General features: G+C 36.2%; 1 protein-coding gene across 1 annotated transcript; it reads left to right on the top strand.

Moving 5' to 3' along the window:
• Positions 1 to 140: 140 nt before the first annotated feature.
• CLEC2B (C-type lectin domain family 2 member B) lies at positions 141 to 23600 on the top strand. The gene is made up of 7 exons (XM_014481959.2): positions 141 to 426; positions 1330 to 1400; positions 7200 to 7301; positions 13082 to 13245; positions 17277 to 17380; positions 19303 to 19444; positions 20591 to 23600. The coding sequence occupies exons 2-6, from the start codon at positions 1346 to 1348 to the stop codon at positions 19409 to 19411; spliced, it is 534 nt and encodes a 177-aa protein (XP_014337445.2). The 5' UTR covers positions 141 to 426; positions 1330 to 1345; the 3' UTR covers positions 19412 to 19444; positions 20591 to 23600.
• Positions 23601 to 23787: the final 187 nt, after the last annotated feature.

Below are 23787 nucleotides of genomic sequence, written 5' to 3'. Positions count from 1 at the left end.
CATTTTGCCTGCCAAAGAATAAAGCTCTTTTCTGTTTCTCCAAAACTCTGTCTCTGTAATTTTTTGCACATCAGTATACAGAGAAGGCAATGGCACCCCACTCCAGTACTCTTGCCTGGAAAATCCCATGGACGGAAGAGCCTGGTGGGCTGCAGTCCATGGGGTCGCTAAGAGTCAGACACGACTGAGCAACTTCGCTTTCACTTTTCACTTTCATGCATTGGAGAAGGAAATGGCAACCCACTCCAGTATTCTTGCCTGGAGAATCCCAGGGACGGGGGAGCCTGGTGGGCTGCCGTCTGTGGGGTTGCACAGAGTCGGACATGACTGAAGCGACTTAGCAGCAGCATACAGAGAGTCCGGAGAGGGCAATGGCACCCCACTGCAGTACTCTTGCCTGGAAAATCCCACGGATGGAGGAGCCTGGTAAGCTGCAGTCCATGGGGTTGCTAAGAATCGGATACGACTGAGCGAATTCACTTCCACTTTTCACTTTCATGCATTGGAGAAGGAAATGGAAATCCACTCCAGTGCTCTTGCCTGGAGAATCCCAGGGACGGGGGAGCCTGGTGGGCTGCAGTCTCTGCAGTCGTGCAGAGTCGGACACGACTGAAGTGACTTAGCAGCAGTAGCAGTAGCATACAGAGAGTCAAGATTTTTGGCATCAATAACACTAGCATAATAACATTATCATCTTGAATATTCATGTAACATTCTGAGTACTTTTTAAACTTTCTTTTTCTCTTTTTCTGTGTGTATGAGTGTGCACGCATGCGAATATGCACACACACGCTTTTGTACACTTCAGCTCAGGATGTTTCTGTTTGAAACAGAAACTGCTTTTATTTCAGTTTCAGTAGCCATTTTAAAGCATACCTCTCTTCTCTTTAATTTCATCACCTTTGAGATGGCCTTTCTTAACACTTGATAATGAAACCATAACGTCCTAAAACTTGCCTTTTAATGAATCAAAGAGAGTCGTGTGTCACTAGTTACGTGTCACTTTCTTGAGAATTTAAGTGCCATTTGAAGGTTTTTTCTTTGTGGATCAGGTGATGATTCTTTGTTATGTAAAGAATATATGCATTTCTCTTCACTATTTACCATAACTTCCTTCCTTTCCAGTAATTGTTTTGTGTTTGTTTTCCAGGGAGCAAACTATATAGATAATAGTATGACTCAGTCTTCATCACATGATTTCTTTCCTTTTGAGACATCTACTTAAATAAACTGTGTTTTACTTCAGAGTAGCTTAACTCTAGTTTGGAGCTGTGTTGTAAAAACGTTGTTTTTGTTTTTGTTTTTTACATTAAAATTAAAACTTTGAAGAAAGGAGTCATCAAGTATGCAGTCAGCTTACAAAGATGCGAGCAAACAAGAAGCTGATGAAAAGAAGCGAGGTAAGAACATTTTCAGTTGTTCAAAATGAAAGCTATTTATTGAAATTATGAATCATAACTTCATAACAAAAATTTTGAAAGGCCTGAATAGGGTTTTGTAGTTTTTTCCATCAAGGAAAAAAAAAAAAGAAAAAAATCCTTTTTTTCTGTTAAATTAAAATCGGTAATTGATTATTTTGTCCTTGTAATTCAGATTCACTTTATCTTAATTGATCATGGAGGAAGATTATCCATACTGTAAAATTGTTCAAGATTAGGTTTCACTTTTACTAAATATTCAGTTAAATCTGTACTTCAAGAGAGGTTAAATATGAACCATAGCCATTCAATGTCTAGAATACATATGTGATATGAAATAATTGGCAAATATTTGTAATATTTTAAAAGATTGTTTATGGGCCATGAGTAGAGTCAAAATAAACTACTCTTTAGAGGTACTTAATAGCAGGGTGATTATCTCCTTCTTCTATTCTTATCTAAGCAATTGCTGGTACCCTAATATTTTGAGATGTCTCTGGCAATTTTTAAATGGAGAAGGAAAGAAAATCTACTAAAACAACAACACAAAACTTAGAAAACTATTTATAATAACCAGGACATGGAAGCAACCTAGATGCCCATCAGCAGATGAATGGATAAGAAAGCTGTGGTACATATACACAATGGAGTATTACTCAGGCTTTAAAAAGAATACATTTCAATCTGTTCTAATGAGATGGATGAAACTGGAACCTATTATACAGAGTGAAGTAAGCCAGAAAGAAAAACACCCATACAGTATACTAACGTATATATATGGAATTTAGAAAGATGGTAACAATAACCCTGTATACGAGACAGCAAAAGAGATACTGATGTATAGATCAGTCTTATGGACTCTGTGGGAGAGGGAGAAGGTGGGGAGATTTGGGAGAATGGCATTGAAACATGTATAATATCATGTATGAAATGAGTCACCAGTCCAGGTTCGATGCACGATACTGGATGCTTGGGGCTGGTACACTGGGACGACCCAGAAGGAGGGTATGGGGAGGGAGGAGGGAGGAGGGTTCAGGATGGGGAACACATATATACCTGTGGCAGATTGATTTTGATATTTGGCAAAACTAATACAATTATGTAAAGTTTAAAAATAAAATAAAAATTTTAAAAAATTTTAAAAAAAAGAAGTTCCAGCCTAAAAAAAAAAGAAAAGAAAACAATTTGGTAACATTGGGTGTTTTAAATAGAAAGTTCAGAGTAGGTAAGATCCAAATTCTAAATCTATTAGTAACAGGACAATCTTTCAAAGTTTTTTGAACAGGAGTCCTTAAATAGGTAGAAGCAGAGTTGAGGAAATGAAGCTAACATGCATTAAAGAAAGCAATCTGTGACTTAGTGATGGTGGTGAGTTTTAAAATTTGCCATTTATTTTTGTTTTAGTCTACCAGTGTTATGGGCTTCCCAGAGGATGCAGTGGTAAAGAATCTGCCTGCCAATGCAGGAGATGCGAGAGACTTGGGTTCAGTTTCTGGGTCAGCCAGATCCCGTGGAGGAGGAAATGGCAACCCACTCCAATATTTTTGCCTGGAAAATTCCACGAGCCTGGAGGGCTACAGTTCAGGAGCTCACAAAGAGTCAGACACAACTGAACACAAAAACATATACACCAGCATTATGCAACAGTCAAAAATATTGTTGCAGTTCATATTAGCATGTATAAATGCTTTATTCCTCATTTTTTTCACAATTTAATAATTCTAAAGTTAGATCAAAGAAGGTTAGGGACAATGGTATCAAATATTAGATAACATGAAAATATCTAAAATAAAGTTTTAAGAGTGTTTTCTACCCACTCATAAGACCAGTGTTAGTTTTTGCCTTATATATCAATAAACAGTATAAATTTATATATTTTATCTATAAATTTATATGTATCACATAAATATATAAATTAAATTTTATGTGGTATATATAATATCTATATCATGTATATGTATTTTGACATTTTAAACACCATTGAAATAGTAATAACTTAGTGTCATGTAATTCATTTCTAAATGCTTAATATTTTTAAACATTTTATTTTCTCTTATTCTTTCTGCATATTGGTATTTTGTGATTTTTTTCTATAGCTGTAAACTCGGAAAAAGGGGATTTTATCTGGTTTTAAATTCATTGGTCACCCTGGATCTTTTCTCATATCTCCTTGGAGAAGATCAGAGTCAGAAACAGAGAAATTAGTTGCCAGTAAAGCTTCTCTATGGGAAAAATAATTGGAACATTTAGCTATTTATAACAGCGATGAATGTAGAACTATTTTAGTTACATTGTTAATAAAATATATTTTTATTAAGCTGCCCTGGACTTTTTTTTTTTTTTTTCATTCCTTCATTGTACACACTGGGATTCCCCAGTGACTCAGCAATAAAGAATCTGCCTGCAATGCAGGAGACTCAGGAGATGTGGGTTCGACACTGGGTCAGAAAGATTCCCCTGGAGGAGGGCATGGCAACCCACTCCAATATGCTTGTCTGGAGAATCCCCAGGACAATCTTTCAAAGTTTTTTGAACAGGAGTCCTTAAATAGGTAGAAACAGAGTTGAGGAAATGAAGCTAACGTGCATTAAAGAAAGCAATCTGTGACTTAGTGATGGTGGTGAGTTTTAAAATTTGCCATTTAATTTTGTTTTAGTCTACCAGTGTTACAGGCTTCCCAGAGGATGCAGTGGTAAAGAATCTGCCTGCCAATGCAGGCTCCCGTGAACAGAGGAGCCTTCGGGCTACAGTCCATGGGATTGCAAAGAGCCAGACACGACTAAAGTGACTGAACATACATTCATTGTACACACTATGACCAACTTCTTTGAAATTCATCTTTCAATACCAACTTCATACTGAGAAACCAACATTTTCTGTTGCTTTTGTTTTTTGGATATTTTTGCAAGTTGCAGGTATTGAGGATTGAGTAAAATAGTAGAAACAAGGAATTTTAAAGATGAAAACTAACTATACTGAGTGTGCAAAACTAGATTTTAAGGCTTAGGGAGTAGGCAGATTAAACAGAGAATAATTGTGTAGCAGATTAAAGTATGCACCTGCATATTCAGAAGTGAAATAAATTTCCAATTCTTTAGAGCTTTAAATCAAACTAAATATCACTCCAAGTTCCTACATCACTGAGCTGACAATATATTTAATCTTGGTGATTTTCCTACAGGGTTATATGAACTTTCCCAAATTTTGTAAGACATTGAATTTGAGGTTGAGGGTTTTTACTTATCTCTTTTCACTGATTACTTTGTTCTTTAGTCAAGAAATCTTGGGGGATTTTCCAGATAAGAATACTGGAGTGGGTTGCTATTTAATATTTCCTTCTCCAGGGGATCTTCCCCACCCAGGGATCAAACCTGAGTCTCCTGCATTGGCAGGCAGATTCTTTACCACTGAGCCATCAGGGAGGTATTTATATCAACATTCATAACCCCTTTGGTTCTAGTTCTGCTATTTCTGTGCTAATATAACAAAAGCCACTCTGTTTGCCACACTCATGACATGCATCTTTGTTGAGACTGGTTTTTCTGCAGGTGGGATATCTCCATATGCTCCACAAAGTTGAATGATTTAGTATTTTGCCAACTTTGAGTTATAAATGACTTATATCACTAGTACCTGGAGCATTTCTCATATTAGCAGGATGTGCACCATCTTCTTGTGGCTTATAAGTACTTCCTCTTTTTAAAGCCCTTTATGATTCTCAAAATATTCCCTTTAATAAACCAGAATTTTCTTTTCTTTTTTTTTAAATGAAGGAGTCACTAATTTCAATAATCATTCTGGAGAAAAGGATGGCAAATAGCTGAAGACCTCCTTGAAACAATGAATAGGAAAATGATTTTAAAATAATTCTGCTTAATAGAGCAATAATTAACCTTCAACTCCTACTCATATGGTAATTAAAATATGGAAATATGGGAGAGCTAACACAGGAAAGTTAATAAAAGTTTTGACTATCCCTTCTCCAGCAGATCTTCCCCACCTGCTGGAGAGGGGATAGTCAAATACTCACTCTGGTATTCTTGGGCTTCTCTTGTGGCTCAGCTGGTAAAGAATCTGCCTGCAATGCAGGAGACCTGGGTTCGATACCCGGGTTGAGAAGATCCCCTGGAGAAGGGAAAGGCTACCCACTCCAGTATTCTGACCTGGAGAATTCCATGGACTATACAGTCCATGGGGTCACAAATAGTCGGACACAACTGAACGACTTTCACTTTCTTTTATTTAATTCCTGTTATAAGCCAGATCTGAAAACATAGTACATAATATATCCTTTAACTTTAAAAAAGAGAGATGTTAATGGTCAAGTCTCTTAAGGTCTATGTTCTGAAGTCCCAGAGTGTCACTTGTACCACATTCTATTGGTCAAAGGGAGACACAAGACCAATTCATATTCAAGTGTTGGGAAATGCAGTATATACCTCGTGGTAGGAGAAATAGCATGATTGTGTACCAAAGGGGCGGTGGACATAGAAAGGCATGATTCTTTGGGGGCCATTTTAACAATTTGTTACAGATAGGCAGAACAACAAAATGTTAACTGAAAATATTAGAATATAAAACAGTGGGCAAATGATGATCGTACTCGTTTAAAATTACCAGTATTTGGGAGGGAGGTTATATATGTAAAAATGGATTTGAAAGATCTATGTGTGGAGGGATCTTAACACAAATGATAACACTGGCTATTTCTAAAGAGGGTAAATTTAGATTTATTTTAAATTTAATTTCTTAGGAGGACTTCCCTGGCAGTTCAGTGGTTTAGACTCCAGGCTCCCAAGGCAGGGGGTTCAGATTCAATCCCTGGCCAAGGAACTAAGATCCCATGTGCCACATGGTACAGCCAAAAAAAAAAAAAAAATTCATGATTGAAAATAATTATTTCTTTTATATATCCACTAAGGAAAAAATTTATCCAACAAAAAAAGCAACTAGTTCTTCACTAAGTAAAAAAAGACAAGGAGAATCAATTTTGTCAATAATTTTATTGTCCATCTTAAAGTATCTGCTATAATTTTTTACATTTCATGAAATTTTACATTAAGGATAAATATTTTATAATCACATGAAATAATAAAAAGTTTCATTTCAAGAAACTTGCATACCAATTTTATTTTTTCCTAAATGACCACTAACAAAAGAAAAACAATTCCTCACAAAGATTTGTTCTGTTCTACTGAATTTGTAGATCAGGACATACAGAACTAGAAAACAAAGTGACTCATCCAAGTTCCTTTGTTAGTGGTGAAAATCTCAATTCTAAATTTTTTGATTGTTTATTGATAATTATTACTGATGATTATTATTATTATTGATTATTCCGTGGTCTTTCAAATATACTATACTGTCTATCCTTTAAAATTAAACTTTTTATTAGTTATAAAGTAGATTTTCTTAGAAATATTCAAGAATTGTTAGGATGTGCTAATATTTCACCATAGAAGGTTGTTGAAGGTCTGGAGGTGGCTTCAGACTTGAGGAAACCCTACCAGAAAAGTCATATATTTTATCCCTTGGGCTGTGGCAGTAAAGTTCATAGTAACATCTGGATTTGATAAAAGGTTCTTCTGAGAAATTTCAGCCAAAAGGAAAAATTATGTTTCTTTTTTTTCCCATATGACAAACAGAGAAAGTACGTTTTGTGTCATCTCCTTGTGAAATATTGGCGTAAAGAAGTTTGTCAGGTATGGTTTTGAATGCAAATTAGGTCTTTCTTTTACCTGTTTCTTAATCTAAGTGGTGTTTTGTTTTGTTTTGTTTCAGATGTTAAAGACACACAGTGCAAGTGGTGTACAATGGGACTTATTTCTGCATTAGCAATATCTGTAGTTATTAATGTTGTTTTAACAAGTATATATTTTTCAGGTGAGTAAATTACATCCTTTTATTTCTTCAATTTTATTTTTTGTTTTCAGAGCTTCCTACTGTATGATACTTTTCCTTTCTGCCTCAGTCATTATCTTTTCTCATTATTCTCACTCCCTTCCCATTATCCATGATATATATAGTGGGTATCAATGAATGAATGTTTATGAATTATGCAATCTACATTAAGGCACAGGGAGATGTAAAGATGATTACGACAAAATCTTTCACCCTGATAGTCTGAGCGACTGAACTGAACTGATGCATAGGTCAGTTTTTGTAGATAATACCACAGATAGGCCAACAGAAAGAGTATGCAAATGTCTGTTGCTCAAGAATTTTGTCAATGATTTGTTGTCAGCTTTACCCAGTTTACTCATTCTTTCTTTCTTTTTTTTTTTAATTTTATTCATTTACTTGTTGGCTGTGCGGGGTCTTCATTGCTGTATGTTGGTTTTCTCTAGTTGCAGTGAGCAGGAGCTACTCTCTGGTTGCATGTGGGAGCTTCTCATTGTGGTGGCTTCTCTTGTGACAAACTACGGACTCAGTAGTTGTGGTACACAGGCTTACTTGCCTCGAGGCATGTGGAATTTTTCTGGGTCAGGGATCAAACCCGTATTCCCTGCATTGGTAGGTGGATTCTTAACCACTGGATCACCAGGGAAGTCCCATTTTAGCCATTCCGATGAGTGTGTGTTGGTATGTTTGTTGGTACCTATTGCAACTTTAATCGACATTCTCTTGATGACCAATACTGTTAAGCTCCTTTTCACATTTTGGTGCTCAGTCACTCAGTTATGTCCAACTCTTTGCGACCCCATGGATTACAGCACGCCAGGCTTCCCTGTCCTTTATCATCTCCCGGAGCTTGCTCAAACTCATGTCCATTGAGTCGGTGATGCCATCCAACCAACTTCATCCTCTGTTGTCCCCATCTCTTCCTGCCTTCAACCTTTCCCCGCATCAGGGTCATTTCCAATGAGTCAGTTCTTTGCATCAGGTGGCCAAAGTATTGGTGCTTCAGCCACAGCATCAGTCCCTCCAATGAATATTCAGGATTGTTTTCCTTTAGAAAATTCTTTTCACAGTTACTGCTCATTTAACTGCAATATTTTGTGAAGGGGTATCCTTACCCTGATTCTAGAGGGAAAACCTCCAATTTTTCACTATTAAATAAGAAATTAGCTGTAGGGTAGTTTTGTTTGTTTGTTTGGTAAATTGTCTATCAGATTGGCATAGCTCCCCTCTATTCCTACTTTACTGAGAATTTTTGCTGTGAATGAGTGTTAAATTTTTCAGATGCACATATTGGTATGATCGTGTGATTTTTCTTTTTTAGCCTATTGATAAGATGGATTATATTAATGGATTTTCAAATGTTGAATCATCTTTGCAGACCTGGGATAAATCCTACTTTTTCATAGTGTATAATTCTCTTTGTACACTGTTAGATTTGTCTTACCAATATTTTGATAAGAATTTTTGGACCTATGCCCATGAGAGATATTGGTCTATAGTTTTCTCTTCTTTTTGAATGTCTTTGGTTTTGTGGTTAAGATAATGCTGGCCTCATGTAATGAGTTAAGATGCATTCCCTCTGATTTTATATTTTAAAAGAGGTTGTCGACAATTGCTGTTTTCTTCCTCAGTTGTTCGGTAGTGGACACATCTGAGCCTGTTGCTTTCTGTGTTTTAGGACATTACTGATTATTAATTCAGTTTCTTTAATAGATATGAGCCTATTTACATTGTTTATTTCTTCTTTTGTGAGTTTTGGAAGATTGCATCTTTCAAGGAATCGGTCCGTTTTACATAAGTCATTAAGCTTGTGGGCATTAACTTGTTCATAGTATTCCTTTATTATCTTTTGTGGCATGTGTAGTGATGTTGTCTCTTCTATTTCTGATATGATTAATTTATCTCTCCTTTATTTTCTAAGTTAACTTGGCTAGAGGCTGACTGATTTTATTGTTCTTTGCAAAGAAAGGGCTTTTTGCTTTTGTTGACTTTCTCTATTAATTCCCTGTTTTCAGTTTAATTGTTTTTTTGCTCTGTGATTCTTATTATTTCTGCTCTGTTTTTCTTGGGTTTAATTTTCACCTCTTTTCCTAGTTTCCTAAGAAAGGAATGTAGATTGATGATTTTAAAACTTTCTTGTTTTCTAACGTATGAATTCAGTGCTATTTATTTTTTTCTAAGGACTGCTTTTGCTTCTTCCCATCAATTTCGATGAGTTGTGTTTTCATGTTTGTTTAATTCAAATTGCTTTTAAAATTCTCTGTATTTCCTTTTTGACCCATGTGTTGTTTAATAGTGTATTCTTTCATCTCTACATATTTTAGGGATTTCCAATTATCTCTCTGTTCTTTATTTCTATTTTAATTTCACTGTGATCAGAAAACATAATTAATTTTTCTTTAGATTTTGTTAGTGTTAATAGTTATGTTAACTATTAATTTTAATATTTTATCTTCATTTTCATTTGTATGTTTATGTAAGCATTCAGATTATCTGCAAATAATAGTGATTTTATTTATTGTATTGAAATACTTATATCTTTTTATATATTTATATTGCCTCATTTCACTGGCTAATACTTCCAATAAAAGGTTGAGAACTAGTGAGAACTTGCATCTTTATCTCATTCTTAATATACATAAGAAAGTTTTAAATATTTCTCTACTAAGAATGATTATTTATGGATATTCTTAATCAAATAAAGATTATTTGATTATTCCTAATTAAATAATTCCTAGATAGCCAAAGAGTTTTATTCTAAAAGGACATAGAATGTTATCAAGTACTATTGAGAAATGCTTAGTTTGTCTCTTCTTTCTGTTAATGTGTTGAGTTACACAGAGTTTTACAAAATGTTAAAGTAAACCTTCCTATCTGGAGTAAACTCAATTTGATCATAAAATATTAACCTTTGTAACATTCTTGAGTTAACCTGGCTAATATTTTGTTTATAATAATATGTGCATATGCTCATGCAAGGCTGAACTATAATTTCCCATTTGATAATAGTGTTGTCAGCAATATTGAAATTATGTGAAAGTGTTAAGTGCTCAGTCATGTCAGATTCTTTCCAACCTCATGGACTGTAGCCCACCAGGCTACTCTGTCCCTGGGCTTCTCCAGGCCAGAATACTGGAGTGGGTTGCCATTCCCTTCTCCAGGGGATTTTCCCAAAACAGGGATCAAACCCAGGTCTCCCACACTGCAGGCAGATTCTTTACCATCTGAGCCACCAAGATTATGCTAGCCTCTAAAACTGAGCTGTTAAAGATTCCTTCCCACTCTATTTTCTGAAAAAGATTGGGTAACATTGCTACGTCTTACCTAAATAATTAGATGTGTTCACATCTGAAGCCACCTGGACTGGGAGATTTCTTTGTGTGGGACTTTTTTCATTAAAAGTTTAATTTCTTCACTACATAGAGTATTTATTCACATTTACCTTTCCTTTGTCAGTTTTTCTGTGTTGTTCAGAAATTTCTCTTTTATTCCTAGTATTGCTAATTTGTCTACTTCCCTTTAAAAAGGTGTTTTTCTTTTTTCAGCTAATGTTCTGTCTATTCTAGATTATTCAAAAAGCCAACAATGAGTTTCTTGACTTTTTAGCTTTATATTAGTTTCTATTCAATTGTTTTCTGGTCTTATTTTTTTAATGGAGTCTTTCTACTTTTTACTTTTAATTTATCACTCTAATTGTTTGAGAGAGCTAATTAAAAAAAAAAAACATAAATTTAAACCAATAAATTTTCCTCTAAGATTAAAGGAAATGTACTGTGTGGTTCAGTGGTTAGGATGCCTTGCTTTCATTGCTGAGAGTCTGGGTTCTATCCCTTGTCAGGGAACTAAGCTCCCACAAGCCAAATGGCATGGCCAAAAACAAAAGAGAAAGACCCACAAGCTTAGTTATATCCATAATTTTTAATATGATATATATCACATATATAAAAAGATATGTAATTACCTTTCATTTAAAACACACTTTATTTCCCAAGATTTCTTTCTTTTTTTTTTTTTTTTCCCCTTTGATTCATGAACTATTTAGCATTGAGTTTCTTAATTTACAGCCTTTGGTGATTTAAAAAAAAAATTTTTTTTATTGGTATATGGCTCAATTCCACTACAGTCAGGTGGCACACTGTTAATGTTTTCAACCTTTTAAAATCTGTAGTTAAAACTTTATTGTCCCACATTTTAGTAAATGTTTTGCGTGCTTTTTTGGGAATGCATATTCTGTAGTTACTGCTTTTAGCTCTCCTATATGTCAACTCAATTTTGTTACTTATGGTGTTCAAATGTTATTATTCTTAGACATTTAGACATGGGCTTCCCTGATAGCTCAGTTGGTTAAGAATCTGCCTGCAATCCAAGAGGCCCCAGTTGAATTCCTGGATCAGGAAGATCCGCTGGGGAAGGGTTAGGCTAACCACTGCAAAATTCTTGATCTTCCCTTATGGCTGAGCTGGTTAAAAATCCACCCACAATGCGGGAGACCTGGGTTCGATCCGTGAACTGGGAAGATTTCCCTGGAGAAGGGAATGGCTACCCACTCCAGTATTCTGGCCTAGAGAAATCCATGGCCTGTATAGACCACGGGGTCGCAAAGAGTCCAACACAACTGAGCAACTTTCACTTTCACTTAGACGTTTGGACCGTTGTTTTATCAACATTTAAGAGAAGGGCGCTAAAATGTTTACCATCTACAGGTACCTGGTATGAGGTGTTTAGGAGTGATAATTAACTAATAGTTTTACCTCTATGCACCATAGATCACCAGCATCCCATTTACAACTGGTGACTGGGTAAATGCCTTTAATGCAGATCACATTGGAAAACCAATAGCATATCTCATCCTTAAGGTTCTGTTCCCTTAGAACCACTTTTGATACCAAAAACTGATTGTCTGGGAGTGTTCAGAAAAGTTGATGGCACAAATATTACAAGAATACAACTTTATTTTATTTTATTTCTACCATTTCTATATATTTCAAAATGATCACCACGATAAAACTAGTTACCATAGAAAAGATTCTAATATAAGAACTATACATGACACAACTGATGTGGAAGGCTAAAGAGGAAATAGTCACTAATGATTTTGGCTTAAAGCACTAGTATGTTTGGAGAACCCCCAGGTGAGGAAAGTCTAGAAACATCTAACTGCAGCGACTACAAAAGGAAACTCATGAAAAGGCTTGTGAACTTCCTATGCACAATGCCTCCAACTACAATGAATTCTGCTTTATTTTCATCTTCTAAATTTCACATGAGTTCTTTCTGTTGATTAACCTAGAACCACACAATGATGGTGGTGTCTAGTTACAACTGGAAACCGAGTACATGTCTTGTTAGTTATATAGTGTTTTATTATTTTCATTGCTTTCTTAGAGATTAAAATCTGTCCTAGATTTATAACAGTCTAAAATAAATCAGTATTTTTAGTACCACCTGATTTTGTTATATTTTATTTACCTGGAAATGACAAAAGTGACTTAACATGTGTGAAATCACATTAACTGCTCTAGGAAGGCCTATGAATCACTGAATTTGGAGTTGAGACCAACGTGAGTGTCCTGTCACATTCTGGACGGTTCTCGTTTAACCTAACATGAAGTCTGTTTTCAACTTGTTATGGGATAGACATGCAATTCTGGCCATGAGCATCATCTTTTTTTGTCACAATCCCGTCCTTCTTCAATGATCTCAAAACACAGTGACATATTATTTCATCTGATTCTTAAAATACGTATTTATCTCCGCTCTAGCTAAAGAAGATAGGGGTGCTCAATATTTCTGCCCAGATAATTGGATTGGCTTCCAAGATAAATGCTATTATTTTTCTGAAGAAGAAAAAGATTGGAATTCAAGCAGATACGACTGTTTGTCTCAAAATGCTAGCCTAGTTATGATTGTCACTACAAAAGAAAAAGTAAGTAATTTAATATGCATTCCTTATCAATTGCATTAATTAGAGGTACTGGAAGTATTCAAATTCCGTTATGGTCTTCAAAGCATTTCAAACATGCCTGTTTATATATGCAAAATGTCGCAGAAGTTTAGAACATGCCATAGAAGATACAATTGAAAAAGCTAGTGATATTTTGTTTGGATAGTTTAAGACTCTGATCAAGTTCTAGACTTGGTAGCTAGCTTTTCCATTTTAAGGAATATGAATAGAAGAGCTTAACACTATTTGGAAAACTTTTAAAACCATTGAAGAGGAAGGATGGAATTCTCCATTTCACTTCCTTGGTGGAAATTTCCTCTAGCTACTCAATCTTGCTTCCCCGTGTTTCTCTGAGATATCATGGCAGCCTTCTGTCAGAGTGCTCACTATCAACATTGCAATAGGTGTAATTGAAAGTTTCCCTGTAGGCTGAAGTTATGAGTTTCCAGTGGCCAGATCGCCACCATATTTTATCTGAAATTGTATCCATTGCTGTAGCATATCAGTTCAGTCAGTTCAGTCGCTCAGTCATGTCCGACTCTTTGCGACCCCATGAATCGCAGCACGCCAGGCCTCCCTGTCCATCACCAACTCCTGGAGTTCACTGAGACTCACGTCCATCGAGTCAGTGATGCCATCCAGCCATCTCATCCTCTGTCGTTCCCCTTCTCCTCCTGCCCCCAATCCCTCCCAGCATCAGAGTCTTTTCCAATGAGTCAACTCTTCGCATGAGGTGGCCAAAGTACTGGAGTTTCAGCTTCAGCATCATTCCTTCCAAAGAAATCCCAGGGCTGATCTCCTTCAGAATGGACTGGTTGGATCTCCTTGCAGTCCAAGGGACTCTCAAGAGTCTTCTCCAACACCACAGTTCAAAAGCATCAATTCTTTGGCGCCCAGCTTTCTTCACAGTCCAGCTCTCACATCCGCACATGACCACAGGAAAACCATAGCCTTGACTAGACGGACCTTTGTTGGCAAAGTAATGTCTCTGCTTTTGAATATGCTATCTAGGTTGGTCATAACTTTCCTTCCAAGGAGTAAGCGTCTTTTAATTTCATGGCTGCAGTCACCATCTGCAGTGATTTTGGAGCCCAGAAAAATAAAGTCTGACACCGTTTCCACTGTTTCCCATGAAGTGATGGGACCAGATGCATGATCTTCGTTTTCTGAATGTTGAGCTTTAAGCCAACTTTTTCACTCTCCTCTTTCACTTTCATCAAGAGGCTTTTTAGTTCCTCTTCACTTTCTGCCATAAGGGTGGTGTCATCTGCATATCTGAGGTTATTGATATTTCTCCCGGCAATCTTGATTCCAGCTTGTGTTTCTTCCAGTCCAGCGTTTCTCATGATGTACTCTGCATATGAGTTAAATAAGCAGGGTGACAATATACAGCCTTGACATACTCCTTTTCCTATTTGGAACCAGTCTGTTGTTCCATGTCCAGTTCTAACTGTTGCTTCCTGACCTGAACACAGGTTTCTCATAGGCAGGTACAAATTAAAAGGTTAATAAATCTTTGTTCAAAAAACATTGATGGAAACATGCAATAAATAAAGAGACTCTCCAAGAGCTTTAACAAGCAGGAGACCTTGTACCTCTGCACTTATGAAATCTGTTCTTTCCCTGGGTGACTTACGTGGCAAGTATATTTTTTACTTTTGTTTCCTTTCTTTTAAAGTAAAAGGTTAATTTAAAAGGTAATTAACTTCTTTAAAATTGTGGTGTTTTGTTGGTGGTCAACAAAGTGGTCAACATTGTTAAAAGTGGTCAACATTGTTAAAAGTGGTCATTTAAAAGTGGTCATTTTTAAATGACATTTAAACATTTAAAAGTGGTCAACATTGTTAAAAGAACTGTGTATTACTTTCAGGGTAAACAATGTATAGTTATGCAATCTACCTGATTGGTTCAAGTTTAAGTAGTTACAAACTGCTGCTGCTGCTGCGGCTAAGTCGCTTCAGTCCTGTCCGACTCATAGCGACCCCATGGACTGCAGCCTACCAGGCTCCTCCGTCCATGGGATTTTCCAGGCAAGAGTACTGGAGTGGGGTGCCATTGCCTTCTCCGAGATACAAACTAGGCTGGGGCAATTTATAGATCAGTGTAAGGAAACTAAACCATTTTGGAAGCAAGAAAAGACAGAGAAACCTGAATAAAATGTGAAAAACTAGATATGTTAAGAGTAGATATACCAAGTCAAAAAGTAAGATGCAGGCTTAATTTAATACAAAGAACTTCTGTAGCAAATGGTTTCACTGCTGAATTTAATAAGACTCTTGATATGAACATTCTGAGAAATCCTTAAACAGTCCTTGCAGTTCCTTTTGTGGAAAAAAGGCTAACTTGGCAGTAAGATGAAAAAAAAAAATAACAAGTGACAAACAGAATGAGGTTGTTATTGCATATGGTATCTGTGAAGAAGTAATGAAAGTAATGTATAAAAGAATTTTAAAAGGCCATTTTTAAATAGTTTAATTAAAATATTACAAATGTTTATTTAAATTGCAAAGTATTTTCTTAGTTAAAATGAGATGAAGCTTGCTTCGTGAAAATTTTCCCCTATTTATTTGCACCTATTTAGAATTACCTTGTCTTTTTAACAAGCAGTTCCATGAGCTACTCTTTATTAAGCAAATAATGTTCAATATTTTTCATAGGACACTTCCCTGTACCTTGTCACTTCCCAGTTCCCTGTCATCAAAAGCTCAGCTCCACATCTTCATCCAATTTTTCCAGCTATTCAGTGCAATATATCCTGTTGTTTTCCAATACATACATCCTGTCTTGCTTGTTTTTTCTGCCTTAAAACAAGCTCTTTCCTAAGCCTAGAACATGAATTGTCCTTTTCTCCCTGGATTCTGTATTTGTCACGGAATCTTTTACTCTTTCCAGATATGCCTCTTACAGTGCATCCTATGTGATGGTCTCCTGTAAAGACTGCGACACGTCTTCTATAAACTAAAATTTCACTCTGTATTTATTATACTCATAATCTTCCCATTTAGTAGAATGTTTTCTAAGTTTGCATGGATTTTCTCACTCTACAGGAAACTCTGTGAATCCAGGGACACTGTTTTCTTAATAGATTCCTTTGTAAACCCATAGCTTGGCTCAGCAAATTGGATTTTTTTTTTTCAAATAAATTCATGAAATGCTATAGAAGATGGTATATTAAAATGCCAAGGTTATTGGCATCACTGTTACCAGGTAGGAATGGACCATAGTGTTGTGATCTGTCATAATTCCTTTGCATTTATATAAAACTGAAATGTAGAGTGATACAAAGTCAAGTTTATGGTTTTGCAACTATTTTGGGGGCAGGTAGACTCAGTGACTTTCTGGGTAGAACATAATTTTATGGCATGAAAGGCTCTCAGGTAGGAAAAATTTTCAACATCAAATGAATAAGGAGAAATATCAGAAAAAAATAAAAATTTCCCCCCAAATGATGTCTTTAGAAATGTAAATATTTGGTAAAAAAAAAAAAATTTGAAATTTGGGAATTAGGTTCTTCTAAAGGAACTGGATACATGAAAGATGTGTGTGTATGGGTGTGCAAACATGATAGTTGAAAGAAATGTTGAAGTAAAATATTACATTAAATTCAATATACTAGTATTTACTGGGAAGTGAAAAAAACATTATAATACATATCTGATGATTAGGAAGTCTATGTAAGAACTCCGTTGAAAAGTCTAGCTTTCTAGGAGTTCACAGACTAAAAATCTTGGAGGAATAGAGTTTCAATATATTTATATTGAATATTTATCAATTTGGAATCGAAAGTGTCTTAAAGAAAATTTCTCTGACAAATTTCTCTCTTTGTTTCATAAATGAGAAAATTGAGAGTCAGAAGGTAAAATACTTTTTCACAATCACATAGCTATTTTCCAGTGAAACTAGGATTTGAAGCTTTGTCACCTTTTTCCTCACAACCTGCAAAGCAAGAGGGACACAGTAAGTTGTAGTGAAAACTGCCAAGTAAAATTACTAATTTTATTTTGCCTCTAAAGCATTTTCTTACGCGATTCAAGTGCACTTCTGATCACTGGATTTGGAGAGACATGACAGAAGATCTAACAGGACAATGGGTGGATGAAAACATACATAACAAAGGGTGAGTGTCTTTTTTCTGGGATTATTTAAGTGTAGATAGTGCAGCTTTCTGGGATCCCCGGTAGCTCAGCTGGAAAAGAATTCACCTGCAATGCAGGTGACTCAGGTTCAATTCCTGGGTTGGAAAGTTCCCCTGGAGAAGAGATAAGCTACCTACTCCAGTGTTCTTGGGCTTCCCTGGCAGCTCAGTTGGTAAAGAATTTGCCTGCAATGCAGGAGACCTGGGTTTGATCCCTGGATTGGGAAGATTCCCTGGAAGAGGGAATGGCAACCCAATCCAGTATTCTTGCCTGGAGAACTCCCATGGACAGAGGAGCCTAGTGGGCTACAGTCCATAGGGTTGCAGAGTCGGATGCAACTGAGTGGCTAAGTGCACACACAGAGTGCAGCCTTCTAGAACCTGTACATTAGTATATTTCTGTACAGTCCTTGATTTGTCTTCATGTTGGAAAAGTGGACTAAGGATTAGTGTATCATGTATTAAGACTGGTTTCAAGAGTCAACCAGAGAGGCTGGAAATCAAGATATAAGAGAAAAACAAATATTGTATGTTAACACATATATATGGAATCTAGACAAATGGTCCTGATGAATCTATCTGCAGGGCAGGAATAGGGGCACAGACATAGACAATGGACTTGTGAACATAGCAGTGGAAGAAAAGGGTGGGACAAATTGGGAGAGAAGCATTACGCGTTACCCTCTGAGCCACAGTGGGCCTATATATACACAACCATGTGTAAAACAGATAGCTAGTGGGAAGCTGCTGTATAACATAGAGAGCTTAGCTCAGTCCTCTGTGATGACCTCGATGGATAGAACTGGAGGTGGGAGGGTGGCTAAAGAGGGAGGGAATATACGTATACATATAGTTGATTCATGATGCTATAAAGCAAAAAATAACACAGCATTGCAAAGCAATTATATTTCAATTTAAAAATGAAAAAAAAAAAAGATACAAGGGAAAAGACTTCTTAGTTGGTTACTTTGAAAGTAAACACCTGAGATTCACATACACAGTAAAAGTAGACTTTTTTCATGATTTTACCCTATTTTCTCTAATCTTATATTTCTTTCACAAGCTTCATGCTATCTGTTTGCTGACAAGTTTCACAGTTCAAGGTAAATTTGTTTATTTTAAGTGCTTTTATTTGCACTGATAGTTGCAATTTAACCTGGGCTTCATACCTTCTATTTTACAACATGGAGAATTGGACCTAAAAATTTGAGTTCACTGCATATATGACCCAGTATAAACACCCCAAATTGTGACTGCCAGCCACTTAGGCATTTAGTCTATGCTGCTGCTGCTAAGTCGCTTCAGTCGTGTCCGACTCTGTGCAACCCCATAGACGGCAGCCCACTAGGCTCCTCTGTCCCTGAGATTCTCCAGGCAAGAATATTGGAGTGGGTTGCCATTTCCTTCTCCATTAGTCTATGCTAGAATTTCTCAATAGCAGAAAAAAGTGGACATTTTGGACCACATTGTTCTTTCCTGTGTGGAGGGAGCACTTTCTTGTGCACAATAGGATGTTGGCAACATCTCTGGCCTCTACTCATGAGACAGTAGCAATTCCCCCTGCCCCACTCCTCTTGAGGCAACCAAAAACGTCTTCAGATATTTCCAAGTGTCCCTTGCAAGGGCTGGTGGAAGGCAAACTCACCCCAGGGTTAAGAACCATTGGTTTTTACAAATTGACGACTCTACCTATAACATGTAACTTAGTTTAACAAATACAGATTCTTGGAAGGGAGACTCCTTTGGTCCAATTTGGTACAGACATCTTAACCCTAGCAAGAAAGGACTGTGTAGAAACATACTTTTTCACAGCTCTAGACATAATATTTTTTTAAAAAGTGTCATTGACCAAGAGAGAAGTCACAGGACTCCCTAATGCATAGTGTTTGATTCCTTTATTGTAGGACTAATATGAAAGGGAATGAAATATGTTTTTACCTTAATGAAGATGGTGTTGCAACAGCTAGATGCTACACAGAGAGGAAATGGATTTGCAGGAAAAAAGTGCACTGAATCAGTTTCCAACAGTGGACTTAACATCCAAGAGTAAGATGGTTTTAATATTTATCAACTTTTTCCCTTTCCTTTTGTTGAAAATTCAACATTTCACTGCTTTAATATTATAGCCTGATGACACAGTTGGCTGATTGTGAAAGCAATTTTCGTATTAGTTTCCTACTTTTTAAATGGTCTGGATCTTTGCTTATCTGTAGCAATTTTAAAAGAATCATGCAATTTCACAGAATCTTTAAGTTAATTTTGGGAGTGTTGTATTTATATATATTATTTTCTTATTCATTTAAAACATATTTCTTGTATTGATTTTTGTCTTATATAACATAATTTTCAAAACAGTTCCTGCATAGTATTTATTATATGTGTTTCTATTATATATATCTATTGCTTTTGCAATTATATACTTTTATTATCTTTTAAAACAGTTGTTTTTATTAGCAAGGTAACTCTTTTAGGTATTCTTGTTCTGTTCAACATGCTTTCTGACAATTCATAATTTTCTAATAATTTGTGGGTTCATTTAAATACTAGAAAACACAGCATCTAGTAGTAACAATTTTATTTTTCCTATATTGTAAAAATTAGTTATTTTTTGTATAATTAAAATAGGTGGAATTTCCAGGACAATATTGATGGTAAAAAATTGTTCCACATTTTAAAGAAAATGCTTCTGATATGTTAACATTAGTTGTGTTGTATCTAGTTTTTTATATCTTTTTCTTAAAAGTTAGGTTGGTTCTTTTCTATTTCTATTTGCTAAGAGATTTTTTTTTTTTTGTAGGAAGAGACTTCATTTTCTTGTATGCTTTTGTTTGCTGCATCTGTTTCAATGTTGTCATGGTTTCTATTCCTTTATCTTTTAATGTAGTGAATGACATTTTAAATTTTCTAATGTTAAGAGACTGCTTTACAATCCTAGGTAAAATTCAATTTGGTCATGATGTAATATCCTGTTTATTTTAGATATATTCATTTTGATATTTATTTTTTAACACTCTAGAGTGTGATTACCCTAAAATTTTCCTTAGGAAAGCAGGGATTATAGTTTGAGTAATTCAGTGATGACATGATTGAAAAATGTGCTGCTTTACAATTATGCTATAAAATTATGAATGATAAATTTCATATGTCTTGAAAATTCATTCCTGATCGCATTTTCTGCATATTTTTTTTTAGATATGCACTTGTGATTTTCAATGAAGAGCAGTAGCAGCCTTTGAAAAAGCTGCTAGAAAAGAGTACTCATGGACATCATGACATAGTGATGTCACCAATGTTGAATGCTGCTACTAGGGAGCTGCAGCCTCTAGAAGATTTATATTGTTTCAATGGAAAAAAATCTCATTTTCTCCTGATAGGAGAAATAAAATTAGAAAGGACACATTTGACAGTAACGAAGTCTGGTATTATCCCTGGCTCTTAACAGGAAAGGGGCTTCCCAGGTGGCTCAGTGGAAAAAGAATCCACCTGCCAATCCAAGAGTTGCAGGAGACACGGGTTCAAACCCTGGGTCAGGAAGATCTTCTGGAGAAGGAAATAGCAACTCACTCCTGTATTCTTGACTGGAGAATCCCATGGACAGAGGAACTTGGTGTGCTCCAGTCCACAGGGTTGCAAAGAGTCAGACACAACTGAGCAACTGAGCACACATGCCCTGAACAGGAAGAAATAACATCTGAACACCATAAACAAACTGAATGCACCCTCACTGGATAAGCCAATATATAACCAATTCCCTTTTCCCACTGTTCTGAAGATTTTTTGCTAGATAATAATGCTCTTCATGGGCTTATGAGTTCTGTGATGCACAGAACTTTATGCAAAGTGTTTGTTTAAAGAAAGACCCTACCATACATGTTTGCCCTAGATCTCACACCCAGGGGGAACCTTTAAAAGACCAAATATCCAGTAATCAATAATTACACAGGATCTTTGCAGTTGAGGGTAACTTAATTTATGTAATATCTATGAATATTTAATATGAAAAACTACACAATCTATCCCATGGGATAGAATTAATTTTTGTAAACTTCTGAAAAGTGAAAGTGAAGTCCTTCAGTTGTGTCTGACTCTTTGTGATCCCTTGGACTATAAAGGCCTACCAGGCTCATCGGTCCATGGGATTTTCAAGGCAAGAATACTGGAGTGGGTTGCCATTTCCTTTTCCAGGGGATCTTCCCAAACCAGGGATCGAACCAGGGTCTTTGTAGGCAGATGCTTTACCATTGGAGTTATGTATATTGTGTGTAGACTCGAGAGATTTCCTCTTCCTATATCTTATGAGGTTGAACTATGAGCCTAAAATGTTGTGTTGACATTCTAATGCTCAGGACCTCAGACTGTGACCTTATTTGGAAATTAGGGCTGGGCTGAATGTAATAGTGAAGACATCACTATAGGCCTCAAGCTCTTTAGCACCAGTGGTATTATAAGAAGAGGAAATTTGAAGTCAGACAAAACTCTTAACAAAGTGAAGACAACGTGAAGACAAAGGGAAAAGACAGCCCTGTGATTGAAGTGATATACCTATAAGTCAAAGAGCGCTAGGCATGGCCAACTGTTACCAGAGCAGGAAGAGGCAAGAAAGGACTGTCTCCTAGAGCAGTCTGAGAGAGCATGACCCAGAGGACATATTGATATTGGGCCTTTCAGGCTGTAGTACTGTGAGACAATCAGTTCCTGGTGTTTTAAATCATGCAGTGCATGGCACTTTGTTATGGCAGCAGTAGCATTAACACATTGTATTTCTGAAATGTACAAACCCCTGCATCCTTGTTTTTAAAGTAGAAGACTGACTCAAGAATCCATGATTAATTCATTTTTTGTCAGTTGTTTCATGAGGGCTGTCTTTCCACCTTGCTTATACTTTCCTTTGTTGTGTCAAAGCTTTTAAGTTTAATTAGGTCCCATTTGTTTAGTTTTTGTTTTTATTTCCATTACTCTGGGAGGTGGGTCATAGAGGATCTTGCTGTGATTTATGTTGAAGAATGTTCTATCCATGTTTTCCTCTAAGAGTTTTATAGTTTTTTGTCTTACATTTAGGTCTTTCATTCGTTTTGAGTTTATTTTTGTGTGTGGTGTTAGGAAGTGTTCTAGTTTCACTCTTTTACATGGAGTTGACAAGTTTTCCCAGCACCCCTCGTTGAAGAGAGAAATGTGAAGATGTAGAAACAAAGACTAGCTATTGGACTGGGGAACTGGTAACAATTTAGATTGTAATTCAACCACATAGCAGAATCACTGAACTCCTATTTCTCTGAAATACGTGAAGGCATGACACACGCTGCTAAGTTATTTTTACAAGAAGCAGACCAGCTCCAAATGAAAACTGCTGACCATGAGAACATAGACTCTAGACTGGTTGAAACCGGAAAATTGATGATGCTTGAAACCTCACCTTGATGCCAAGAATTGTCTATGAGTTGGTGACACATTGCTCCTTGAACACTATAAAACTCCTCACTATCCCACTCCTGGGTGGGTCACACAGTCTTGAGTGCATTAGCTCTCTGTTGGCCTCCTTTGCCTGGCAGCACAATAAAAGTTACTCTTTTCTACTTCAGGCAAAACCTGTCTCTATGTTTCTATTCGTCAACAGAGAACACAGGCAGGGTTTTGGCAACATTATCAATATCAGCTTCTTTTCATTTCTATGTTTCATCTTTTTCAGATACAAGCATAACCTAGAATGTCCACTGCTTCTTTCAGGAAATGTATTTTAAAGAAAATACATTCTCTCAGCATTTAAGTGCAGTCAAATCTAGTTTTGTCTATCACTCGACAAAAGTGAATAAAAGCAGCCCTCACCACGTCACTCCTGTCTTTATTGCTGTATCCAGTGACCTTGCTTCAGTAAATAACTCCCATGTCCTCTTGAGCACCATTTCCTTTTCTTCCTTACTAAAGAATAGTAGATTTACAAAATTAACTTCGAATGTACAATATAGCAGTTCAAAATTTTTATACTGCATATATATAGTTACAGATGCAAATAACAAATATGTGTTTGCCAGGAAGGAGTGGGGGGAGCAGAGGGAAAGAAATAGGTGAGGAAGAGTGAGAACCAAAACCTCCAGTTACAAAATAAATGAGTTTTAAGTATCAAACATGCCGTGCAGGGAATATAGTCAATAACTGGGTAATATATTTGCAAGCTGACGTGTCGTAACTGGACTTATCATGGTGATTAGTTTGAAATCCATTGTCTTGCAATTAAAGTACTATTCATGAAATAGCTTCATTGTCTTTTTAAACATTCACACAAAGCCCAATCTTCTGTGTGTGTTTGTGGCAAGTGGCCTTCTGACTAAAAATGTGTGGTTCACTGTGTGAATCTTTCACTATCCAAATTAGTTTAGCTTGACATTTTAAGT

This window comes from Bos mutus, chromosome 5 (genome assembly GCF_027580195.1).
Source record: "Bos mutus isolate GX-2022 chromosome 5, NWIPB_WYAK_1.1, whole genome shotgun sequence".
NCBI lineage: Eukaryota > Metazoa > Chordata > Mammalia > Artiodactyla > Bovidae > Bos > Bos mutus.
This window is presented reverse-complemented; position numbering and strand designations above follow the sequence as displayed.

Excerpts from the sequence above, each read along its gene's own strand:
- CLEC2B (XM_014481959.2), top strand. The coding sequence starts at position 1,346 with ATGCAGTCAGCTTACAAAGATGCGAGCAAACAAGAAGCTGATGAAAAG. Across the intron at positions 1,401-7,199 it reads AGCTGATGAAAAGAAGCGAG|ATGTTAAAGACACACAGTGC; the intron begins GTAAGAACATTT and ends GTTTTGTTTCAG. Across the intron at positions 7,302-13,081 it reads AACAAGTATATATTTTTCAG|CTAAAGAAGATAGGGGTGCT; the intron begins GTGAGTAAATTA and ends TCTCCGCTCTAG.